General features: G+C 41.6%; 1 protein-coding gene across 3 annotated transcripts in view; it reads right to left on the reverse strand.

The window, feature by feature from the left end:
• scube3 (signal peptide, CUB domain, EGF-like 3) overlaps positions 1-20989 on the reverse strand; it is a 68820-nt gene that overhangs the window by 14911 nt on the left and 32920 nt on the right. The window contains exons 5-9 of one of the 3 annotated variants that reach the window (XM_027277283.1): positions 11586-11732; positions 10386-10502; positions 7270-7299; positions 5729-5794; positions 814-930 (exon numbers count right to left, since the gene is read on the reverse strand). In XM_027277283.1, the coding sequence (XP_027133084.1) occupies positions 814-930; positions 5729-5794; positions 7270-7299; positions 10386-10502; positions 11586-11732 (477 nt within the window). The remainder of the gene's footprint in view (positions 1-813; positions 931-5728; positions 5795-7269; positions 7300-10385; positions 10503-11585; positions 11733-20989) is intronic. The other 2 variants (XM_019257973.2, XM_010745545.3) reach the window with 2 other exon arrangements.

Below are 20989 nucleotides of genomic sequence, written 5' to 3' on the forward strand. Positions count from 1 at the left end.
ACTCTGCTCTTTATTTCTGTACCCAATCGATATATCATGTGTTCGTGCCTACTTTTGATGGTACTCTGCCTTGGCAAGTTTGGCAGTGGCTCTGATTGATCCTGAATCATCATCACAAATGAGGCGTCTGTCTCTTGAGGCCTGAAGCAAGCCTGTGTTGTCTTGTGCCAGATCTGCCTAGGTTTGTTTTCTTCTTGTTTCCTCGCAAAAACCAAACTAATATAAGCCAATGTACTTTTATCAGAGTTGTTAGTGTAACATTACGAGACATAGAAGGCTGACAAATTCCTATCCCCGCTTTTCTGGAAGCCCAGATTGTCCTCATTCTCTCCAAAGTCGTCAAACCACTAATAAGTAGTGCTTTTGTTTACTAAGTCACCTAATATAATTCTCAGTTTCTTAGTTTTAAAGTTTGGAATTTACTTTATTAGACATACTATTTAAAAAAAACAAAAACTTGCTGCAGTGCTCAGGTTACTTGAGTCGAGGATCCTCTGCCACAACCCAGAAAGAAAATGATGGTAATGTAGTGGAAAAACTGTCAAGAAAAACACTGGTGGCATGACAAAATATTACTCAGAATATGCAGCTGGTAAGGATGCAGACACTTGTGGGTGCAAAACAATGGTAGTGCAGTCTATAAAGAGCAAATCCAACTAGCGGGTGCTAAAAGGGAGGGTGGGGATAGGGTAAATAGCTTGATAAGAAATTCCTGCGAGCTCCAGGTGGAGAAACAAGCTCCGGTGTGCCTAGCAATAAGACGAGCAGGTGATTAATTTGGTGACAACAGCGGTTTGAGTGGCGATGCTTTACCTTTGCAGGTTTTGCGGTCCGGCTGCAGAGTGAAGCCAACAGGACAGCTGCAGCGGACTCCTGTCACTGAATCATGACATGTGCTATCACAGCCGCCATTGTTCACTGCACAGGTCTCTGCAAGGAAACAAGCACTCACAGTCAGACAAACCTCATGGAAAATACACTATAGATGCTGTCTTGACCTACTTATTTCCACCACCCCCATCAAAACAGCATACATGCATACTGGTATTATAGTCAAAATGAGACGGTACACTATTATATTCAGTATTCATTTTGAGTCAAGCGGGAGCAAGGAATAAGAAGCAGAGCAGGCTCTCTGGTGCTCAGCAGTGCATAAGAAAGAAATGGAAACAAGAAAAGAGAACAGAGTCATAAATGTAGCAGCGGGATGAGATTAAAAGAGAGAATTAAAGAGATGCATGTGAATAATGAAAGGAGACAGTCATTAGCAAGATAGCAAGGTTTCATACATTTTTCATCATGTGTGCAAAAAGTATAGGAGTGTGTGCATGTTTGCTTCTATTAGGTCAAGGTGAATTGCAACCTCTAAAAGTCCTTTGTACTGCAGGGCATCCACCGCCCTTCCATCATGAGGGCAGAGGTTTGGCTTCCAGACAGATACAGACAAAACCGCCACTTTTTCCTGGTTTTGACAAAACCTTCCAGGCATTTTGGGGATAAAAAAAAGCAATTTCAGCTACCTGGCCTGCGTTGGCTAGACTGATTTGAAAAAGGGAGGTAGTCAGTCAAGACAGGATAACTGAGGTCTCCTCTCTAGACAGTGACAAATTTCACTGAGACTTTCATTTTAAACAACAGTACAGGAGAAATTTGTCCTCACATAAGGGAGACCGGTGTGTGCTTTAATAGTTTTTGGCAGCTTTATAGAAAACCTCACACACTTCAGAGCAAAAACAAATAAAACACTTTTGTGACCTGGAACAATCACTTTAACTTGCTGTAAGGCAACTGGTCATCCACATAGCTCATCACTTCTCTCTAATGGGCTGTAGGATGCTGGCTGGCAGTTCTTCAAAAAAAAGGAGCCAGCACAGCTGGGCTAGTCGTAGGCTTCACACTGGCAAGGAGATGGCAGCTCACACGTGGCACTAAAGAGGGAATGCAGCCGCACTGGTTTTTATTTTTATAGAGGACGAGGATCCCTTTGGGGAAACACCTAATCCTCTTCACTTAAATCTAAAACTGCATTGCCTGCAGCAGTCATAATTAAACTTTCTAAAGCTTTATCTTCAAGTAAAATACACAACTGTAGTCTGGAATTATGTATCAAAGCAAAACAGGTGCTTACGGTGATGTAATTTTGTGTTTTATAGCCGTTTCATAGACAACAGCAGTAAACAGTTTGGTGGATGTTGTTGCTGAAGGCAGAACATGATGCATTCATATACTGGGACAAACTCCAGGTAGGTATTAATACACAGGGGGTTGAATAAAAAACACTTGAAAAGGAATTTGGAAATAATTAAATCAACAATGCAAACACTACTTCTATAAAAGGTTCTTTGTTTTAGGTTACATGCTCATTAGCTGCATTTGTAAATCGCTTTATCATCTCTTGTACCTGTTAATCCGTCTCTGGTTTCATCTTGTGGCTGCTTCTTCTCTTGTATAAAAAGTGTGTTGATATGATTTATATGAGACAGTTCCATGAATAACCTTTATCATTTTTCATTTTTTTCCTTTCACTGATGCTCATGTGGTTTTACAGAGATTACAGAGTGTGGTTAAAGTGAAACTATGTAACTTTTGAAAGAAGAATTACCGTCCACTTCTAGTTAAAAAGTTGAATTTGCAACCAATAAAACATACCATTGCTGGATTCACAGCCTTACTTGGTGGAGCAGTATTTTGGTGACTAATGTAGCTAACTGTGCATAGATATTGCTGTGTAACTGACATTACAGAGTTATTTTCTCCTCTTTATGACTCTCTACATTTTGGCGTGTACTGCCACACCATAATAACATAACTTGTGTCCACTGTGGCAGCTAATCTAAATGACATAGGCTCACTTTAACGTACTTCAGAACTGAAATCCTTTTCTGTGAGGTGTTTCCATTACTTTTTCCACTCCATTTAGTTGGCAGAACACAGTTATTTTGCCTCTGATCCTTTGCAGGCGAATGATAGCTCATGATGGAGTATTGGGCAGAGGAAGGAGGGGTTTCCAGTTAATACCTCGGTCCCAACCCAGGCTTGAGAGTGTAGCACTGTGGGTTCACATAATTGCAAAGTGTGAGCAGAGACAGTTGGCAGACGAGACGATAAGACAGTGTCAGGACATGCCTCCAAAACGCTTAGTCAGGCAGCCATCTCACCAAACTGTAATGATCATGTGTTAAGAGAGCAAAGAAATATTTCTGACATTATGGTTTTGTGAAGACAGGGTAGAGAGACACGCTCTGGTATGTGTGTGGGTTTGTGTGTTTTGGATGCACACCAGCCACATCTACAGTGCACCGGGTTGGGACCCGCAATTACAGTAACAGTGGGCAGACTTTTGTAAACATTCTCCAATGTGATGTGTCGGGTGTTTGGTCTAATGCTGAGCCTCGACAGTATACGTTTCATACAGAGAGGATCAGACAGTGTACATAATCTTTTAACAGAAGCCACAGGATTTCGAACTGCAGCACTTCTTGACTTACATTACAACTGTTGACAAGCAACGTCAATGCAACTTGTCATCAGCCATTTATGACGACCGCAAACAAAATAGATCAACGGGCGAGTGGACAGAATTCACAAGGAGAAGGCAGAGTTTCTTTCAGTGTTGATCACGGGGAATAAAAAGGTTTTTTAGTGGAAAACAGAAAAATGCTGCGTTTTCTTGACCAAGCAACAAACATGCAGCTGGACTAAAAGTGACACCAGAAAGTTGTTGTTATCAGGCAAAAAAAAAAGAAAAAGAAAAAAAAATCTAACTAAAGCTCTGAGGTGAATGCTCTCTCAATAACTTAAAAGTGCACAAATACAAAAATAATAAATAATAATAAAACCAGTGAGAACAGTTTGTTAATGTTCTCTAGAGGTGCAGCTGTGAAAACTAAACCACAGGTACAGTAAGACGGGAAACGGGAAAAAAATAAAACTGATGAAGGAGGATGCAAAATATGTCTCTTGCTCCTACTGTTTCTATTTCTGAAAGGGGAAAAAAACAGAAACTAGGACACAAAATCCTAAAATAGGTCAGACTGTTGTATTGTAACATGTGGGAAACTCGTTGCACATACAGTATTAACAACCAGTAACTTAAAACACTTTTGTTTCGCTTCTTACCTTGAACAGGCTACTCCTCTGAGAGCAGGCCTCCTCCCCTCAGTCTCTTACATGGTATAATTAAATCGTAAATCTCTTTGATGTATCAAGGTTTGATCACAGATTTATGGGTTTATTTTTCCTGGCATCTTTGCGATATCTATTAAAACACAGCTCATCCTGAAAATTGGTCTTAATAGCCTTGGTGATATTATCAAAATGCAAAGTTTCTATACAGAATGCGTGTCAGGCACAGTTTATTTTAAAACTTAAAATAGAACTAGACCGAAATAACATGGATATATTCCCTTCAATTGATTATTTTCACCATTTTAGGACACAAAATTACATGTGCATGAAAAAAGCAAGTTTAGAGGGATTCTGTGTTTTATCTTTTGTATGAAGCAGCGCTGAATCGTGAACACATTATTGGATCCCTCTCCGGCGCTAATAGGCCATGATGATGGGGTTTAGGAACACCATGGCCATGTGTTTGAAACAGCGCAAGCTTAATTTCACTCCCTTCAGTCGTATCAAAACACAAATAAAACCAAAGACTTTGGTCTGCCTTTTTAAAAAAAAGCCTTTTGGACTTTTAACAAAGGCTACATGCATTCAGTAGATCGACCAAACAGCAGTGGTGGAAGTAGTATTCAGATCTTTCACTAAACTAAATGTACTGGTGGATAAAAGTAAAAATATTCACCCATTAGAGGTAAAAGCTCTGCATTCAAAATCCTATTGAACTACTAAAGTGAGAGTGAAGTAAGATGACATGAAAGTGGAGCTAGTTTTAACCACTTGTGGTTCCTAACCTTTGGATCAAGACCGTCCACATGGTCAGAAAGAGATCTGCTACTCAAATCTGGACATATTTTGTCTAGACTTTCAACTTTACAGTTTTTCTTGAATATATTGGATAATTTTACCTCTTTGTGCATCAAACTGTTATTAAAATGAAGCCATCTGAGAAATTTAGAGGGTAAATCACCCTTTGGTGGAACTCAAAGACAGAGGCTCAGAGTAGACACTGCTTCATTGTAAGGGATCAAAAGCCAAAAAAGTGAGGAGTCACATGTTTAATCACTAATAATGTATTTTTTTTTTTTTTTTTTTTTATCATATATTTTTAATGTCAAATCTTAATCTGAAAGGTTACAACAGCTGTCAGATAAATGTAGTGGAGATTTATTAATGATTTGTCTCTGAATTATAATGAAATCAAAGTACAAAGTAACAGAAAATGGAAATATTAAGGTACAAGTAAATAAAGTTAGTTCCACCACTGTCAAACTAACTGATTTGAGATGATTTAGACAAGAGGAACTTTTCAGTTACAATATTAGATACACTAAATCTTTATATAATGTTCATGCTGCTGTTCGGAGACTCCCTGTTCGCAGCTGTGTTTTGAAAAGGTGTGGTTTGACACAGGCAGTGGTTGTTATTGAGAGGGCATTCACAGAAGGAAGAGGAAGGTGGTGGTGGTGGTGGGTCAGAGGTCAAGGGTCAGAAGGATGATGCCCCTGTGGAGAGGGGAAGGGCCTGATCAGCTTCTGCTAGGTTAGCTTCCTCTACTCCCCACACCCACAGACCCCCAGAGAGAGGAGTCAGAGGAACACATATTTACCATTGGGGAACAGCTGTGGGGCTGCCGGGGACTGGACACTCCTCTCCCCTGCATGCACACGCACACCTACACACACGCATACATTGTAAAAACACCACTTTAGTTCTCCGTACACTTGAACCACGCAGCATTTGCATGTTTATGTAAATTATGAGCATGTGACAAGAACTAATCGGATGCGGTATACTGCAATATCCACCTTATTCCTGTAGCTCCAGGATACCTTGTGTGAATTATGGACTTCCAGGTGTCTTGTAAAGTGTGGGAACACTGCCGGTCACAACTTAAACGCGATGATACGATCATACCTCTACCTTCTACTGCTAAAGGAAGACAACCTAAAGAGGTGGCCTTTGATAATGTACAGTAGCATATCTAGCTATTTTATTTATTCTGCTGCTGCTGACGGAGAATCTAGGAACAATCGCACTTTCATAGTAATAAAGTTTGGCGCATTTTAATAAATAAGTTGGAACACAACCGTGTGTATTTAAAAGCTGCCACAGTAAACAGAATAGTAGCAGACAAGCTGGTTCTTTTGGATTCTTCTTTTCATTTGCAGCTTAGGGTCAATACACAAACTTAGCTCAGCTTGGCTGTTGGATCTGCTGCGAACAGTCAACTAAGCTAAAATGAGAAGCAGAAGGTAAAAGGTATTATCACATAACCCCGGGGTTCCCACATTATTTATTTTTCGACAAAAAAAGAAGACACCTGTAGCAAACCGCTAACTCTCACCTTCTTCGGTGACAGGACTAATTGGAAGTTGCATCCATAATTCATGGGGCTAGGAATAAGGTGGATGGGAGGGGATCATTTCTCCTGAATTAAACAAATCGTTAATGCCTATTGATGCCTGCATTAAGTGATAATGACATGAGAGAATGACATTATGTGGTTGCAAAAAAAAACAGACAGCCTCTGGTAACAACTGAGCAAACACCAGCGATTAATGTTTCAAATCCTGACAACAAACTGATAATGACAGGTCTTCTTCTAAAATTGAAAAGGGTGACATCTCAAGGCAAAAGTGTTACCTCACAACATGCAGTCATGCAAATAAACATTTCCACACAGTGCAGACAAACTGCAAAAGTGCAGTTTTGTCGTCTTCTGTGTGAGGTGACGAGGCTTTTTGCTAGTTAGTATGAGCAAGTACTGCAAGTCTTGACAGACAGAGCGAGTGGTGGTTAGTGCTGCAAGCTGAAAGACAGAGACAGCCAGATTCATGTCTGCGCTTTATGGTGTCTTTTATGGTCAGATAATTTCAGAATTAATGTTGTTAAGCTGTCAGTGCACTGTCAGTGGCAAAGCTGTACAATTTATGCGGTGCCACTAAAAAACAATCTCAGAAAGCGTTAGTCTGTTTTTGTTTTTTGACGATGATTTACGTCAAATTAGAACGTGTAATCAATTGGCTTGTAATTCAGCACGTTCTACAAGCCAAAAATGAATCCCATTTCTGCAGTCCACTGAGTATTTAGCTTTACACTAAGCTACATGGCACGCATTTAGTATGCAGACCATGTACACTCACTCACCCATGATACAGCTGGGGTGACGGATTGGGCCTTTAAGCACATCGATAAAATGGAAAAAAAAGGTAAAAGGCCTTTGGGGGTCTTTTTAAAATTGCAGGAAGAACTACCATGTTTATCCCTCCACTACTTCAGTTATGTTTCAGAAAAAAAACATTAAAATCACATCCTATTTTTCTGTATTTAAAGCATGTACTTTCTGAATTGGTTATTCTGACATCCGCAGAGCCGGAGCTCTTTTGAAGGTGCCAGATAAAGAAGCAGATGCTCAAACTCTGAAAGTAACAGGTCAACACCACAAAGCATGCACAGTTTACATCGACTGCCACAGTTCGATCAACATGTCCCAGTCCCAACATGCAGCATCCAGAAAACATTGAGGACAGGACACAGTGAGATACATCTGAATACACCAGCGTGAATGCACAGACCACCCGAAATGAGAGCACAGCGTGTTTATGTTATGGGAATATGCATGTCGGCTGCATGTGTTTACATGCATGTGATGCATGCATGCTGGATATGTACTGTATGTTTGTATGGTTGTTTGTAGTTTTCTGTTTGTATTATAAAATGCATCTCTTGCTCTCTTTCTGTGTGTGTGTGTGTTTGTGTGTGTGGCATAGTGTGGCCAACTCTTCAGATGATTGAACTCCAGAGCATGTCTGCATCTGCCTGCTATTTGTGAATGTTTATGATTTGCTGTGCTAACAGAATGAATGCTTCCACATGATGGTCGCTCCTTCCTGATATCTGAACTTACTTGATTCACAAGACAATTTTGATGCACAAATATGACTGATTTTGTTAGTTTCAGTCCTTAATGTGACGAAAAAGAAAAAAAATGTGTGTGTGTGTGTGTGTGTGCTTGCGTGTTTGAATGAGAGGAAAGAGAGAGAGAAAACAGTAAATGTGCGCTATCCATAAAAATCCTGCTGACACTAAAATTCCAACCTATAGAATGCAAGGAAAGATAAGCAACCAACACCTCCAAACAGAGCAGCATGTGGCGTATTATTACCAAATGCATGGCCGAGCCTGGGTGAGGAGAGACACCGCGAAATGAATGAAAATGTGGCGGAATGCATATGAAAACACACCCCACAAGATGGATTGGACAGTGTAGCTACAGCATACTGAAAGAGGCTACCATAATAACGACAAAGCCACTTGACGAGGCAAAAAGCTGTTCTGTAATCATGTGCCACGCTCCTTCTGGATAAAGTATGCAGAGACTGAATGAATCATAAATGTTCCCAAATCAATAGTGAGGCTAACAAGGACTGTATTTTTTTACTTTGTGTGGTTGCTGTAGATACCCTCTACACTATATATATACACATCATTAACTATTTCCGAATGTAGTGGCTGAGAAGTAATTATCACTACATGCCATGCAGACAGTGTGTAAAAACCCCAGCAAGCCGTTTTTATCTTATTTGTGAAATTTTAAACTTGATTCAGGATCAGAATAGGACTACTCGGTTCCAAGAGAAATCTTTAAAGCCTTGAAATTAATGAAAAAGGAAATTTCTTTTTATCAGAAGTAACTATAGCATCTTGTAATATTTATCAAAAGGCTGTTTTTTTTTTTTTTGCCAAAGGGATAACATTACTGAATTAAACCAAGCGCACCATTGTGAAATCAGTGTACACATTCAAGTGTTGCATAAAAAACAACAAAAGTTTCATCATGCGTTGGCTTTCAGTATTTTCTTATGGTTGAAACTCTACACAGTTCAGCTCTAGTGCAGTAGTGGTGCCTTACTGAAGGTCTTCCAACGTTCTTGTCACTCACTCTCCCGTCAGTGGTTCATTTGGCAGATTGTTTGTTTTATTGAGGTTTTATTAACTAATAGAGTGTCTGGGAGATGGAGCGCCCCCGTGTCGACCGCAGAGCAGCCCTCCCCTCCACCTCAGTAACCCCAGACACTGAGGGGGAAATCAAAGATTTTAACTGGCTGACTGCTTCCTAATCTGGCACACCAAATGTGCATTTGCACTGCCTTGGGAACAAGACAGGCTAAGACATATAATTTGGTTGCGGTCAAGTTTGTGGCATCCCCCTGGCCTAGCAGGGTACAGGAATAATGACAGGTTGGCTGACCAGACCTTGACATAGGTCTGGCTCTCATCAGGGCTGTGGTAATAAAGGGAATCCAGAAACACTGAGCTAATCAGCCACTACCCAAACCAAGCTCTCAAACTTAATAGCCACTGAAACCAAGCAACCACCTCACCAGCCTGCTCTGCAGGACTAGCCTTTAATTCTATTACTATGTTTCTCTTCCTGACAATAAAAATATGTCCTATTCAACTCACTGAAGCCTCCATTACAAATTGCTAACACTGCAGAGTACACACAGGATTGATTTAAATGGGTTTGTACTGTATACAGAAACCATTAATGACACTTTGGTTAAATAAGCGAATAAAATAAAGGCCCGTCTGCAGTAACGGTCAATCTCAAATTTATGCCTGACCAACCTTATTGGTAATGTTCCATGAGTATCAATGTAAAATGCCATTCTGCATGGCTAAACGCAAAAAAACGCACGTGTCCATCGAGACCTGTGCTTTGGCTCTAGCTGACCTGCAGGTTGCTTCTGATGGCAAAACTGCCCTTCAGGACGGTTCAATATGCTTGAGTGCCTCAATGATTTTTACTCAACTTAAGTCAACTGAGGCAAACACTGATAAATGCCAGTGGAAGGTTATGTCAGGTGTGCAAGTTAATCCCCAGTGGGAAGCAGCGGAGGAATTGACCCAAGGGCTAATAGAAGGTGCGCGTCTGACTGCATGGCTGAGAGACAGAGAGGAACAGGGAAAGCAATTGCGCAGTGTCCAGTGAAGAAGAGGAGGAGGAAGAGGAGAAGCCAAAAGCAGATTGACAGAGAGGTTACTGGAGCAGCAGCAGCAGCAGCAGCAGCAGAAGAAGAAGAAAAAGCACAGTGGGCGGTAGCCTTTTGTCCTTGTATGTCACAGATGAAGAGGAAGTGTTAATTCAATTTGCTGTTGGAAATTGGATGCTGGAGTTAATCATTTGTGGTTTTACATTTTCTCATTCAAAAGCCATTATTTCCTGCCCTTGGTAGTTGTATCGGGGTAAGTTGACTCACCTACACAAGTCTTTCCATCGCTGTGCAGGACAAACTTCATGTGGCACGAACACTTGGGGCCGTGGTCCGTCTCCTCGCAGATGTGCTGGCAACCCCCATTGCCATAGTTACACGTCACTATCAAAGAGCACATAGTTAACACAGGATAATACACATTCATTTTTCTAAGGACTTTTCGGGGGGAATTCAGAGCTTTTATTTGAAAGTTGACAGTCGAGAGGAGGATACACACTCTTTCAGTCCTTCTCTAGTACCGTATCGTAAAGAAGGGCGTTCACATATTCACCACTTTAACTGGCGACTCCTTAATTATATCATTTACTCTCATGACTTTATTCATTCATTACTAAATGCTTTTAACTTTTGAGTAAAGAATTTAATTGGATTTTTAAAGGACCTGAGAGGTCACATTTTTAAACAGCTGATGAGGTGGCCTTGAATGCTCACTGTAAGTCAATCTAGATAAAAATGGACAAAAAAGTGATTTCATTTTTTTATAGACATTTACTACATAAACAGCACAAGACTCACATATATGATGGGAAGATTTCTGGTATAGATATGTGAGTGTCTTTAAGTGCAAATATATTTATGCACTGGCGGACGAGGGGAGCATTAACCATGGCACTTTTAACACACCTGTGATGACAGAGTGAAAAAGGGCGAGAGCGAGCCGAGGTTTCCACCGCCATCCTGTCTGCACCCTACCATCCCCGCGCCTTTTGCCCTTTTCCTGGGCTGTCACAGAAAAACTATAGAATAACACTTCTCCAATCCTTATCCAAACACAGACAAATCCCCCATCAGCCCTGGCCCCAGCTCTGACAGGATGATCTCCGTTGCAGAGCAACAGGAAGTGTGCGCTGTCCATCAGAGCAGTCCCCTTCGAGTAACCTCCACACTTGCCCTGGTTGTATAAATGCTCTCTCCTTATTTGATAAACATGTTTTTCTTTATGAGGACAACTCAGAAGATTAGTCATGGCTTGGTAATGCAATGCAAATGTCAGTAGGCTGCTTCAAATCTGCAGCAAGGCGTTTGTGGAATGAGCGCAATTATCAATCATCGGCAGGTTTCCAACCCCGATCACCTTTTCATGAGGAGCCTATAAATCCTTGTGGTGTGTGTGTGTGTGCTTTTCACAGAGGTGAGGTGGGGTTGGGGGCGGTGGAGGAGTGGCTTAAGGTTGACACGACTTACATTTGCAGTCCTTCATGTTACGGGTGAGCTGGAATCCAGGTCGACACTCGCAGGAGATGCCACCCTTCTGTGTTTCCCTACAGATGTGCGTACAGCCGTGGTTCTTGTCCATGCAGGTGGGTCCCTCCTTTGGGCCGTCTGGTTGCACTGTGAAGGAAACAGCGAGACCAGGAGAGAGAGAGAGAGAGAGAGAGAGTTTATCTCTGAACTGCCACACAGATTACACACACACACACACAGTTTTTAAAAGTTAAAAAAAAAATGTTGAAATACCTGACACGCATTCTGACCCTCAGTCACATATATGCCTACTGCTGGTGACTGACATGCCCAGTACCCCTTTACAAAGAGTCGAGCACTTGTTGGAACATGCTTGCTCTGCTCAAACTATAAAAAGGAGGCTGCCAACAGAAAGGATAAAACTCCCAGCAGGAGCTGATCCCGTAGACCTGTAATTTTAATTGAGGTAATCCCCCATAAAGAAAAGAAAGGAGCGACACGCCTGAAAAAAAAAAAAAAAATTAACTCCTTGCTTAAGTTCTCACTGCAGAGGCTGAGTTTAAAAGGGAACGGACTTAAATAAGGGCACATTTTCATGCGTCATCAAGCTTGAAGCACTTCAGTGAGAATGTGACAAGCCTCTAAAAAAACTAAAGTAAGATATTATTTTTTTTTAAAAAGGGCATTTAATAATTTAAAACTTTACTAAACACGGCACACATAGATGCATCATTTCTGTGTGTATGTATAAATTCTTGATGACGAGGTACAACGCACACCTCGCATGCTTTTCCACTGACTTCAGACCCTCGTGCCATGAATTATTACACAATTGAACACAGTGCTCCCTCTGCTTTACTCTGCACTGTAATAACACCACTGCACTTGCAGGAGAAGACTGATATTTGACTTATTCGTTGTGAAACCCTGCCACCACTACAGATGCAGTGACAAACCCCAGCTCTCTGGCTCATTAAAAACCAAACAGATCTCTCTCTTTCTCTGTCTCCCTTTTCCTTCTCTTCTGGCGAAGAGGGAGGCAGTGAGCAAGAAGACATCTCCATTAATGTCTCATTAAGTCTGCTGTCGCACTGAGGGGTGTTTGGAGGTCTAACTTTCTTAATTAGCCAACTTTATTTTGCTATAAATCTAAGCATTTGCATATGTGTGTGGAAGTGTCAACACCTAGTAAAGCTCATACAACCTTGTGCACTCTTCCTCTAAAGTCCAAATGTAGTGTGTCAGTCTCGACAACCGTGTGCTGTCATACAGTTTCTATGTTCCTGCCTCGAGGGCAACAAGGAAAAAACGATCTCAGCATGACAGAAACAGGTTTTTTACATAATTCTATCCTTAATTACTTATTCATGTACTTTAACTCCTGCAACTATAACCCCCTTTAACTATACTCTCTTGTTTTCCACACATTTTGCCAAGAACTCAATCTGTCCTTTTATGTATTTCCACTCGTGGCAAAAATCTATTTTGAGTCTTTCTTTACTTCAAGTAGCTGACGATGCAACTGTGACAGACAATTCTGACCTCCTGGTTAAATACTTTCCAGCACTTTAAGTCTGTCGACAAGGTTGTACAATCCTCTCAGATTTTCCTGCGTGAGCGCTTGTCGTTCTCGCAGACAGGGTGAGCTATCGGACGCTAACTGGAGCGACAGCCCTCCCAAAGACTCAGCACCGAGCAAACATTTGACCAGCACTTCAGCTCTGAGGGCAAAAAGAAAAAGGCACACCGGGACTAAATGAAGTGACCATGAATAAGCATCAACAGAGCAGCTGCTGTAAAGTGCTGCAAATTTCACTGCGAGTCACGTAGAGATTTAAGTAGAGAGTGAAATTCAGTGGTCCCTTTTCTTGGCTTTGTGTTTATCTGAGGTCAGAGCAAGAAACAGACATCTATGAACTTAACAGAGGATTGAATTTCCAACTAAGTAACCCCGATGGACTAAAGATTACTTACTAAGGTTGTATTATGCATCCCAAAACTCACTTCACTCTCCCTTTATTTTTATGCAGCCCCTCTACCCGAATACTACAGACCCATCCATCAATAACATGTCGGGCTGGGGCCAGAACCTGGGCCTTGACACAATGGGCCTTTTCTGCAGGCCAGGCCCAGCTATCATCTACCCCATAACTGGTTGCCAAAGGCCTACAGTTTTTATCATTACTAAACGAAGGGAAGCCAAAAGAACAAACATCATTTCATAAAGGAGGTGGATGGGAAAGTGGAGGAGTGAAATAAGAATTTAGAAAATGCTATATCATGTGCCATGATGCACTAAAACAATCTGCTGACCCATAAAACATAACTCTATATGAAGAAACTCATAAAAACTATCACAGACCGCTTTATAGGCAGAGACCTGGACAGGAAATAGACTCCAAAGTCTTGGAAATAAGAGTCTTTTCAAATAGCTACCGAGGGACTGACAAGAGTGGATATGAGTTTTTACGCAGCTCAACACGGACTGCACAACTGCTGCACAACTGGAGCACTGCAATTAACCAAGAAAACAAGTGGGAGTGTTCCTTCTGCACTGGAGCCACAGCTTTATCCTCCCAGGACATGTCATAACCTTTGTACCGAGAACTAAGAGGTGATGTTGTTGTCAGAAGCCAATATATCAATTTCTTGTCCTGGAGATAATAAAATGTATGTTAAAGGAACAGTTCAACATTTTGGGAACTACGCCTAGTTGCTTTCTCGCAGAGAGTTAGATTAAAAAAAAGATCGATACCACTAAGTAAGTATAAGTATAATACTACAGCCAGCAGCTGGCGAACTTATCTTAGCATAAAGATCTTATTTAATCCATATAAAACCACAATATTGTTTTCACTTCTGTTTAGTAAGCTTTAGAGGTTCTTGTAGGTAAATGTTGTTTCGCCTGTTCCCAGCCCTTATGCTAAGCTAAGTTAACCATAACCCGGAGCAGCGTCATATCTATTGCTTCAATAGATCAAAATATCCAAATACCATATGATTGTATGAACCATAATTGCCCTTTTAGAGCATTTAATTGCATGTCAAGAGCAATGTGATGCAGTTGTAGCCAAAAATTATTAAAATAATAATTTAAGCCACTGAAAACTTGTCTTTAAAGCTCCTCTGTAACATTAAATATTCGTGACTAAATAAGCAACAATCAAAGTGCTACTTTAGTGCTTTAGTCATTATTTATGAAGAGTTTAACTCAGTTGATCTGCTTCATCAGCTGCTTCACCAACTGTCAAATGCTGCTGAATCCTGACTTGTGCATGAAAGCTTCAAAGGCTTTTTAAGGAAATGGCACGAGCGCAGATGCACTAGTAGACAAGACTTGTTTTAGTAGTACTCAATATGCTTGTGACCCACTAAGATCTTGTTGAGCATGCTAAAGCTACAGCGCTTGCTTTTCCTGTGCTTACTTAAAGAAACAACAGCATGATCCTCGGTGGATAGAGTGAACACAGTAAATTATCTTTCAATCTCTTGAAGCAGAATCAATTTGTGTGTCTGTCATTGAATTGGTGCTACTTCAACTTAATATGTGAGATCAGCTGCAGTGCCTCGAGGACACGTCATTAACTGCGGGTCACATCACACGGCTGCTTGTCTGAAAACCAGCAGGCCAGAACATGAAGAAAAAAAAAGCTAAGGTACATAACGATTTACTGATGATAGCAACTCCTGTGGGCAAGCCAGTTTGAATGGATAGCTGCATGGAGAGATTGATTGGAACTCAAATCGCTATATAAGCCAGTGGCTGGCAATTTAAACTCTAGAGTTTGTGAGCTACAAATGAACAAGTTGTTTCTCAGAACTCTAAGAACTAGTCCAGCTCTTACAATTTGACAAAAATCTACTGAAAACATACTTTTTAAAACCACTTCTACTGGACCTTGTGTTTTGCAGGAGCTTCAGGTTCTCTAAGACTGTCCTTCTAAACCTACCTACCAAGAAAACAAACAACAGTTTACTTTAAGCAGTAGCGTATAAGTTTTACCATGACAAGAGGAACTGTGCAAAAGAAGAAAGTTAACATAGGTGCTCTAGCTAAGATGCCGACTCCTGTGATCCTCAAACAAAAAATGCAAGGAGGCCACAAGTTCTTCAGCACAGCGCTGCAACCTCTCTTAAACCTGAGAACCATGTAGTGGAGAGACTGAAACAATGGGGCTGAAGTGGTGGAAGGCATGCCAAGGGTTTATAGTCTGCCCTGAGTGCTTGGGGCAGTGAAAAGAAGGCTCATGGTCCGTGCTGAGCTGCTGTCATACGTCTCAGAGGAGACGCGGTCCCCCTCTTTGCACGGCGCTGGCTAGAGAACATTAAGCAGCTAGCCAGTGTTGGTTGGTTGCAAACTGAAAAGAAGGGGGCCTAAGCATGGAGCCACCACACTATTAAAACAACATTCCTTCCTCTTAGATAATGGGCCCTTAAAAGTTTTAATAGGGGATAAAAATGTCAGCGCATGAAAAGGAGAATGGGAAAAAGGAGCTAAACCGGATTGGGTTGGGCTGAGCTGCAACACAGATGGTCAGACGGAGCAACGGGACAGCCAGCCGGGTCAAGGAAGTAACTCTTCCCCGCCGACTTTGTTCATGGAGTGCAGAGAGAATCCATCCAAAAGCTACTGTTTGGTCTGTTGTGGGAGCTCTGATTTTCTCCAGCTCCCCACAGCCTTGTTGAGGCTGCTCGTTTCACTTTTTTTTTTTTTTTAAGAGAGCACTGAAAGCATAAATAACCAGTGAATGGAAAAGAGAGCAGGGAGCAGTCTGGACGGGATAAATGTCACTACCAAAGCACTTAATGTATAACATTTATTAGTATATCATGCTCCTGAGATTATACAGCATGTACAGTTATCATACGCTCCAAAACAAACATAATTTTTCTAATCTAAAATTGAAGTACAATTGAAATATATATTAAGTGAGTACTTCAAAATAGAGTACATTAAACATGCTTATAAAGGCTCATGAGAATCACTTTCTACTGCACAGATATGCATACCTGCATTAACGTATGTGGTATAGGTGTATTTGCATAATGTATGCAGGTTGCACGTGCATTTGTGTGCATCTGCCCATCTGTGTCACAGACAGTTGTGCAGCACCTGCTGGGGACGTGCCACTCTCCCCTTCACTCCTCCTCTCATTTTATCAAGGTCACCTCACTTGGAGTGTCCCAAAGGAGCCAGGCATCCTCTCAACAAAACAGACAACACTGCAGCAGAGCACAGCAGAGCTTTCATTAATAAAGAGATACAAAAGATGCGAGATACAGTATATTATTACAGAGCCGCATTCTTTCCAAAAATCAAAGGGAGAGGCAGCTGAAGAAGACATCTGTCTCTGCAGAGCTCAGTCTGGCCGTCTGGTTTAAGCCATGACAGCCAAGTGTTAGTGGAAAAACCCCACTGGCACCCAGGCAGTCCACAGCAGCATGCTAGGCTGGCCAGCTTAGAGATTGCCTTCAACAGACCCATGAGCAAAAGGGATGCCCGTCTCAAATGAGGTATGGAGAATTCAGTGGCAAGGCAGCCAACATTTGCTAAAGCCCAAGCCACTGATGTATATTTGTTCAAGAGTGGGGGTGAAGGGGAGGGTGGGGGCACGGGGCTTGGTTATGTCTGGACAAAGAGGGAAGATGAGGGACGATAATATAGGAAGGAGACAGAGGAGAACAGACAAGGGGGGGACAGAGAAAGACAGGAGGGACAGGAGAGTCTCCCGTATGTCTTCATCTCTGCCGCTGGACTAACAGAAGAGGCTTAATAGGTAGCAATGGGAGCATGAGGCGTTCCCTTCGCTCCACTTCCCTAGAATAGGAAAAGAGCCTGGTTATATGGTTGGGCTGCAGAGCAATGGAGCAGTGACTTCTGCACTTGTAAAAACAGTTCTGTGGCCAATGCACAGGCAGGCAGGCAGGCAGGCAGGCCTGCTGAGAACCAACTGCGGGAACATGTAAGAACCATGTCAGCTTCTGCACGGTGGGTCAATCACACAGCACATGACACGAACATACATAAAAAGCCATAAAATATGTGTCCGCAAATACAAATAGTCATATATTTGACTTTTTCAGTTTTAAACATTGCATCATTGGAATGGTGGAAACTGGCCCTGGCAGTGCATTACTTCATGAAATTAAAATGCACAACTAAATGGATATGACACTGCAAGAAAGTAGGTTATTTTATCCATTTACAATAAGAAAAAAAACAAGAATAAAACAGAGTGCAGTGACAACTGCGTCTGATTTCATGTAAAAGGAATGTCACGGCTGGTGAGCAAAACTAACTGAAAATATAATGCAACCATCAATTATAGATTTGATCACATTTTTTGGAAAATTCTTTTCACTGCTGCAGGTCTGGCCTGAACAGAAAACACATATCCTGAAGTCAACATGCCACGCTCTTCATCTAAATGTCATAACAGAGACGTGTCTGAATGTGCCTCCAGCGAATTAAAATGAAAATTACTGACTTGTGTGCTCGTGCATGTGTGCGTGTATGATTGTATGATGTCCATAATGTCAATTGTGTTCATATTCAAATTTGAAAGAGAGGGAGGGTAGAGAGAAAGAGAAAGAGAGAAGAGATTGGCTGCACAAGGGGTAACAACCCCTTTGGGAAGCTAATGAAAGCTGTAAACACAGGAAGAGGTTCTCATTGACAAAGTAAACATTTCCTGGAAAGACAAGGCCTACTGTCAGCCAAAGCGATGCTAGTATCCACGGTCAGGTGACTGATGAAAACACAACAAGGCAATTATTATTATGTCTAATGTGATAAAATAACCACACATTGCTTTGACAACCATTATTTCTGGATCAAATGGAACATACTATGTTTTAGTTGCCCGCATTGATCAACTTGATGTTTTTCTTAAATCTCTACAGGATACAGGATCTGTTTTGCAGACTTCCTTCTTGACTGCAAACCCTGCTTGCTGGTCATCTGTATGTATTTGTGCACGTTGGAGATTCAAGTGCAGTGTCCTATTAACTTAATTAGTTTTCTTCCAGCAGTGAAAGGTGAGAGGAAAAGCCTCGGGACTCATGTAATCAAAGTTTTCTCTGCAACGAGCTTCAGATACTGTAATGTAATCGTCAGGCTGGTGTTGGTGTGAACTTTCAGACTCCTCGCTGCTATCCCACATCTTTTCCACACATTGCCAGCCACGCTTATGCCATATTGATTGGCAGAGTGACAGGAAGTTTGATCCAGAGGACTTGACTTCTTGTTAAAAGTTACATCTCTCTTTTCGCTTGCGCTAGTTCAACATGTTTGCCTGTGCTGCCTCAAAGGCGAATCCTGCAGAGCTGATGATTCGACTTTCAGATTGTGTAATCTTAAATTTGTGTATTGTGAGATGAAGACAGAAGGAGTGAATACAAAAGTTACAATATGTGACTTACATAACAGCCCATCAGTGCACACTTAAGGTAATTGCCTTACCGGATATTCAGAAATGTACAGGACTAAAATTATGGATGTGTGAGTTGACTGAGCCTGAAATTCCAGAATTGCAATGTGCTGGATCCCGTCTCTCGCACATATAGTACGCCCCTGTTATCCTCCTATATAAAAGAGACAATAAATCAAACGCAAAGCAGTGGAACCCTCCTTGACCTAAATGGCATTCCTATCAACCACTAAGCACCTTGGCTGGCCTTTCAAAGGCTTTATTTCTTGACTGGGAGAAATGTTTGGGGAGAATAAATGAACTGTTACATTTTGTCCAGCTAGACGATGAAGCCTTCATTTGGCCGGAGTTATTCCTGTACAGGGGGGCAGGGGCAGGTCTAATAAGAGACAGGCCAGCAGCAGCCTTGTCATTAGCTGAGAGGCTGGCAGACCCCTGCTGCCTAATTGGCACAGGCTCACTGCTAACAAGGGCTTCCTATCAGCAGGGGAAACAGACTGTTAGCAGCATAGGCTGCAGTGACCAGATCTCCACTGTCCCTGGAAAGACTCGCAGAAGTTGCCCAGGGAACACCTGACCCATTAACGCAAGAAATGGAAAGCTGATGTCTTTTTAATGAGAACAATAAAGCTCATGAGCAAACTGCACCCCAGGCTTTGCTCTTTAAGAGCAGCATTGGCAGAATGGATGCAGGGTTTGCATTTAAACCGACTTGGCTTGAAGATTAGATCAGTTTTAATTTTCTGAACGTTTTTTTTTGTCTTCCCTGAGCTGTGTATGCATAATTTTTCAGTTAGCGAGGAAAGTGATATTTGCAACGATTCTGCAGGGTTATTGTCCAATAACTCGACGAGCCACTTCCTCACTACTTCCATTTTCCCTCAGACACACACTGTTGTAATAAGAGCAGTAATAATAAGCAGATGAGCAGTTGTTCTGTCTGTTAGTCTTTCAAATATAATGAAACAATGACAGGGTGGCTATCTGATGAGTGAAGGAAGTTTGTAGATTTATAGCAGCTTTAATCTCATGATCCAAATGGGTCTCATCTGGAAGCAATAAAGACACAATTAATATGAAAATGGAAGATTAACAGGAACTGAGGGCATATATTAAGAAAGACAGAGGAGTGAGGAAGTGCAAGAGGGACGGGTGAAGCTTGATGGGACTGGACCAGCGCTCACAGTCTGCTCCTGACACCATATAGTCGTAGTGCTTTGAAACACATGACATTGACAGTTCACTAGGCCAGACTGATCTCATAAACCAGAGTTCCAAGAACCTCGATTCACCATCCAGGGGACACAGTCCACAGTCTGGTGACTCCCCAGCACGAGCAGTTATCTTACAAAAGACAGGCGCGACGAGGAGGGCTAAGATGAAGAGACACTTGGATCCTGTTGTACATGCTGTCAGGGCTTTCTGCTGCAAACCCCAGGAACCAAAAGATCTACAACACAGTTCCAACCCTAAACTGGCAGAGCTAAGAAATCTGAAGACAGCTGGATAATTACTCCTTGAATAAATGTGTTTGCCGATAGTGATAACAGCTGTTCATTTTCCCTAATGTTGCCTTTCTGAGCTACGGATAAATCTACCAAACAAAAGCACAACACAGAAGAGTGCATGGAACAAAATCAAGGATATTTATTTTCTGCTGTCAAAATCTCAATGACCCAAATCTCCAGCAGAAGAATGTGTCTGCTTTTATAGTCAAACTAAAATGAAAAAAAAAAGGAAACCAGTGTTTTCTTTGACTTGTTTTATTTATTATTCTGTGTTCCCCTGGTTAAGTGATTTTTTTCAATATTAGTTCTGTAATTTGATAGCTTGAACTTCTGTGTGTGCCGGCACTAAAAATAGCTCGTCATATCGCTTCAGTTCCAATGGCCCTGCAGGTAGTTAACCACTAAGAGCTGATGTTGTGCTGGTGTTTTGTCCCGTCTGTGATTTCAATATTCCCTACATTAGTTC

The sequence above is a fragment of the Larimichthys crocea genome, unplaced genomic scaffold (genome assembly GCF_000972845.2).
Source record: "Larimichthys crocea isolate SSNF unplaced genomic scaffold, L_crocea_2.0 scaffold97, whole genome shotgun sequence".
Lineage (NCBI taxonomy): Eukaryota > Metazoa > Chordata > Actinopteri > Sciaenidae > Larimichthys > Larimichthys crocea.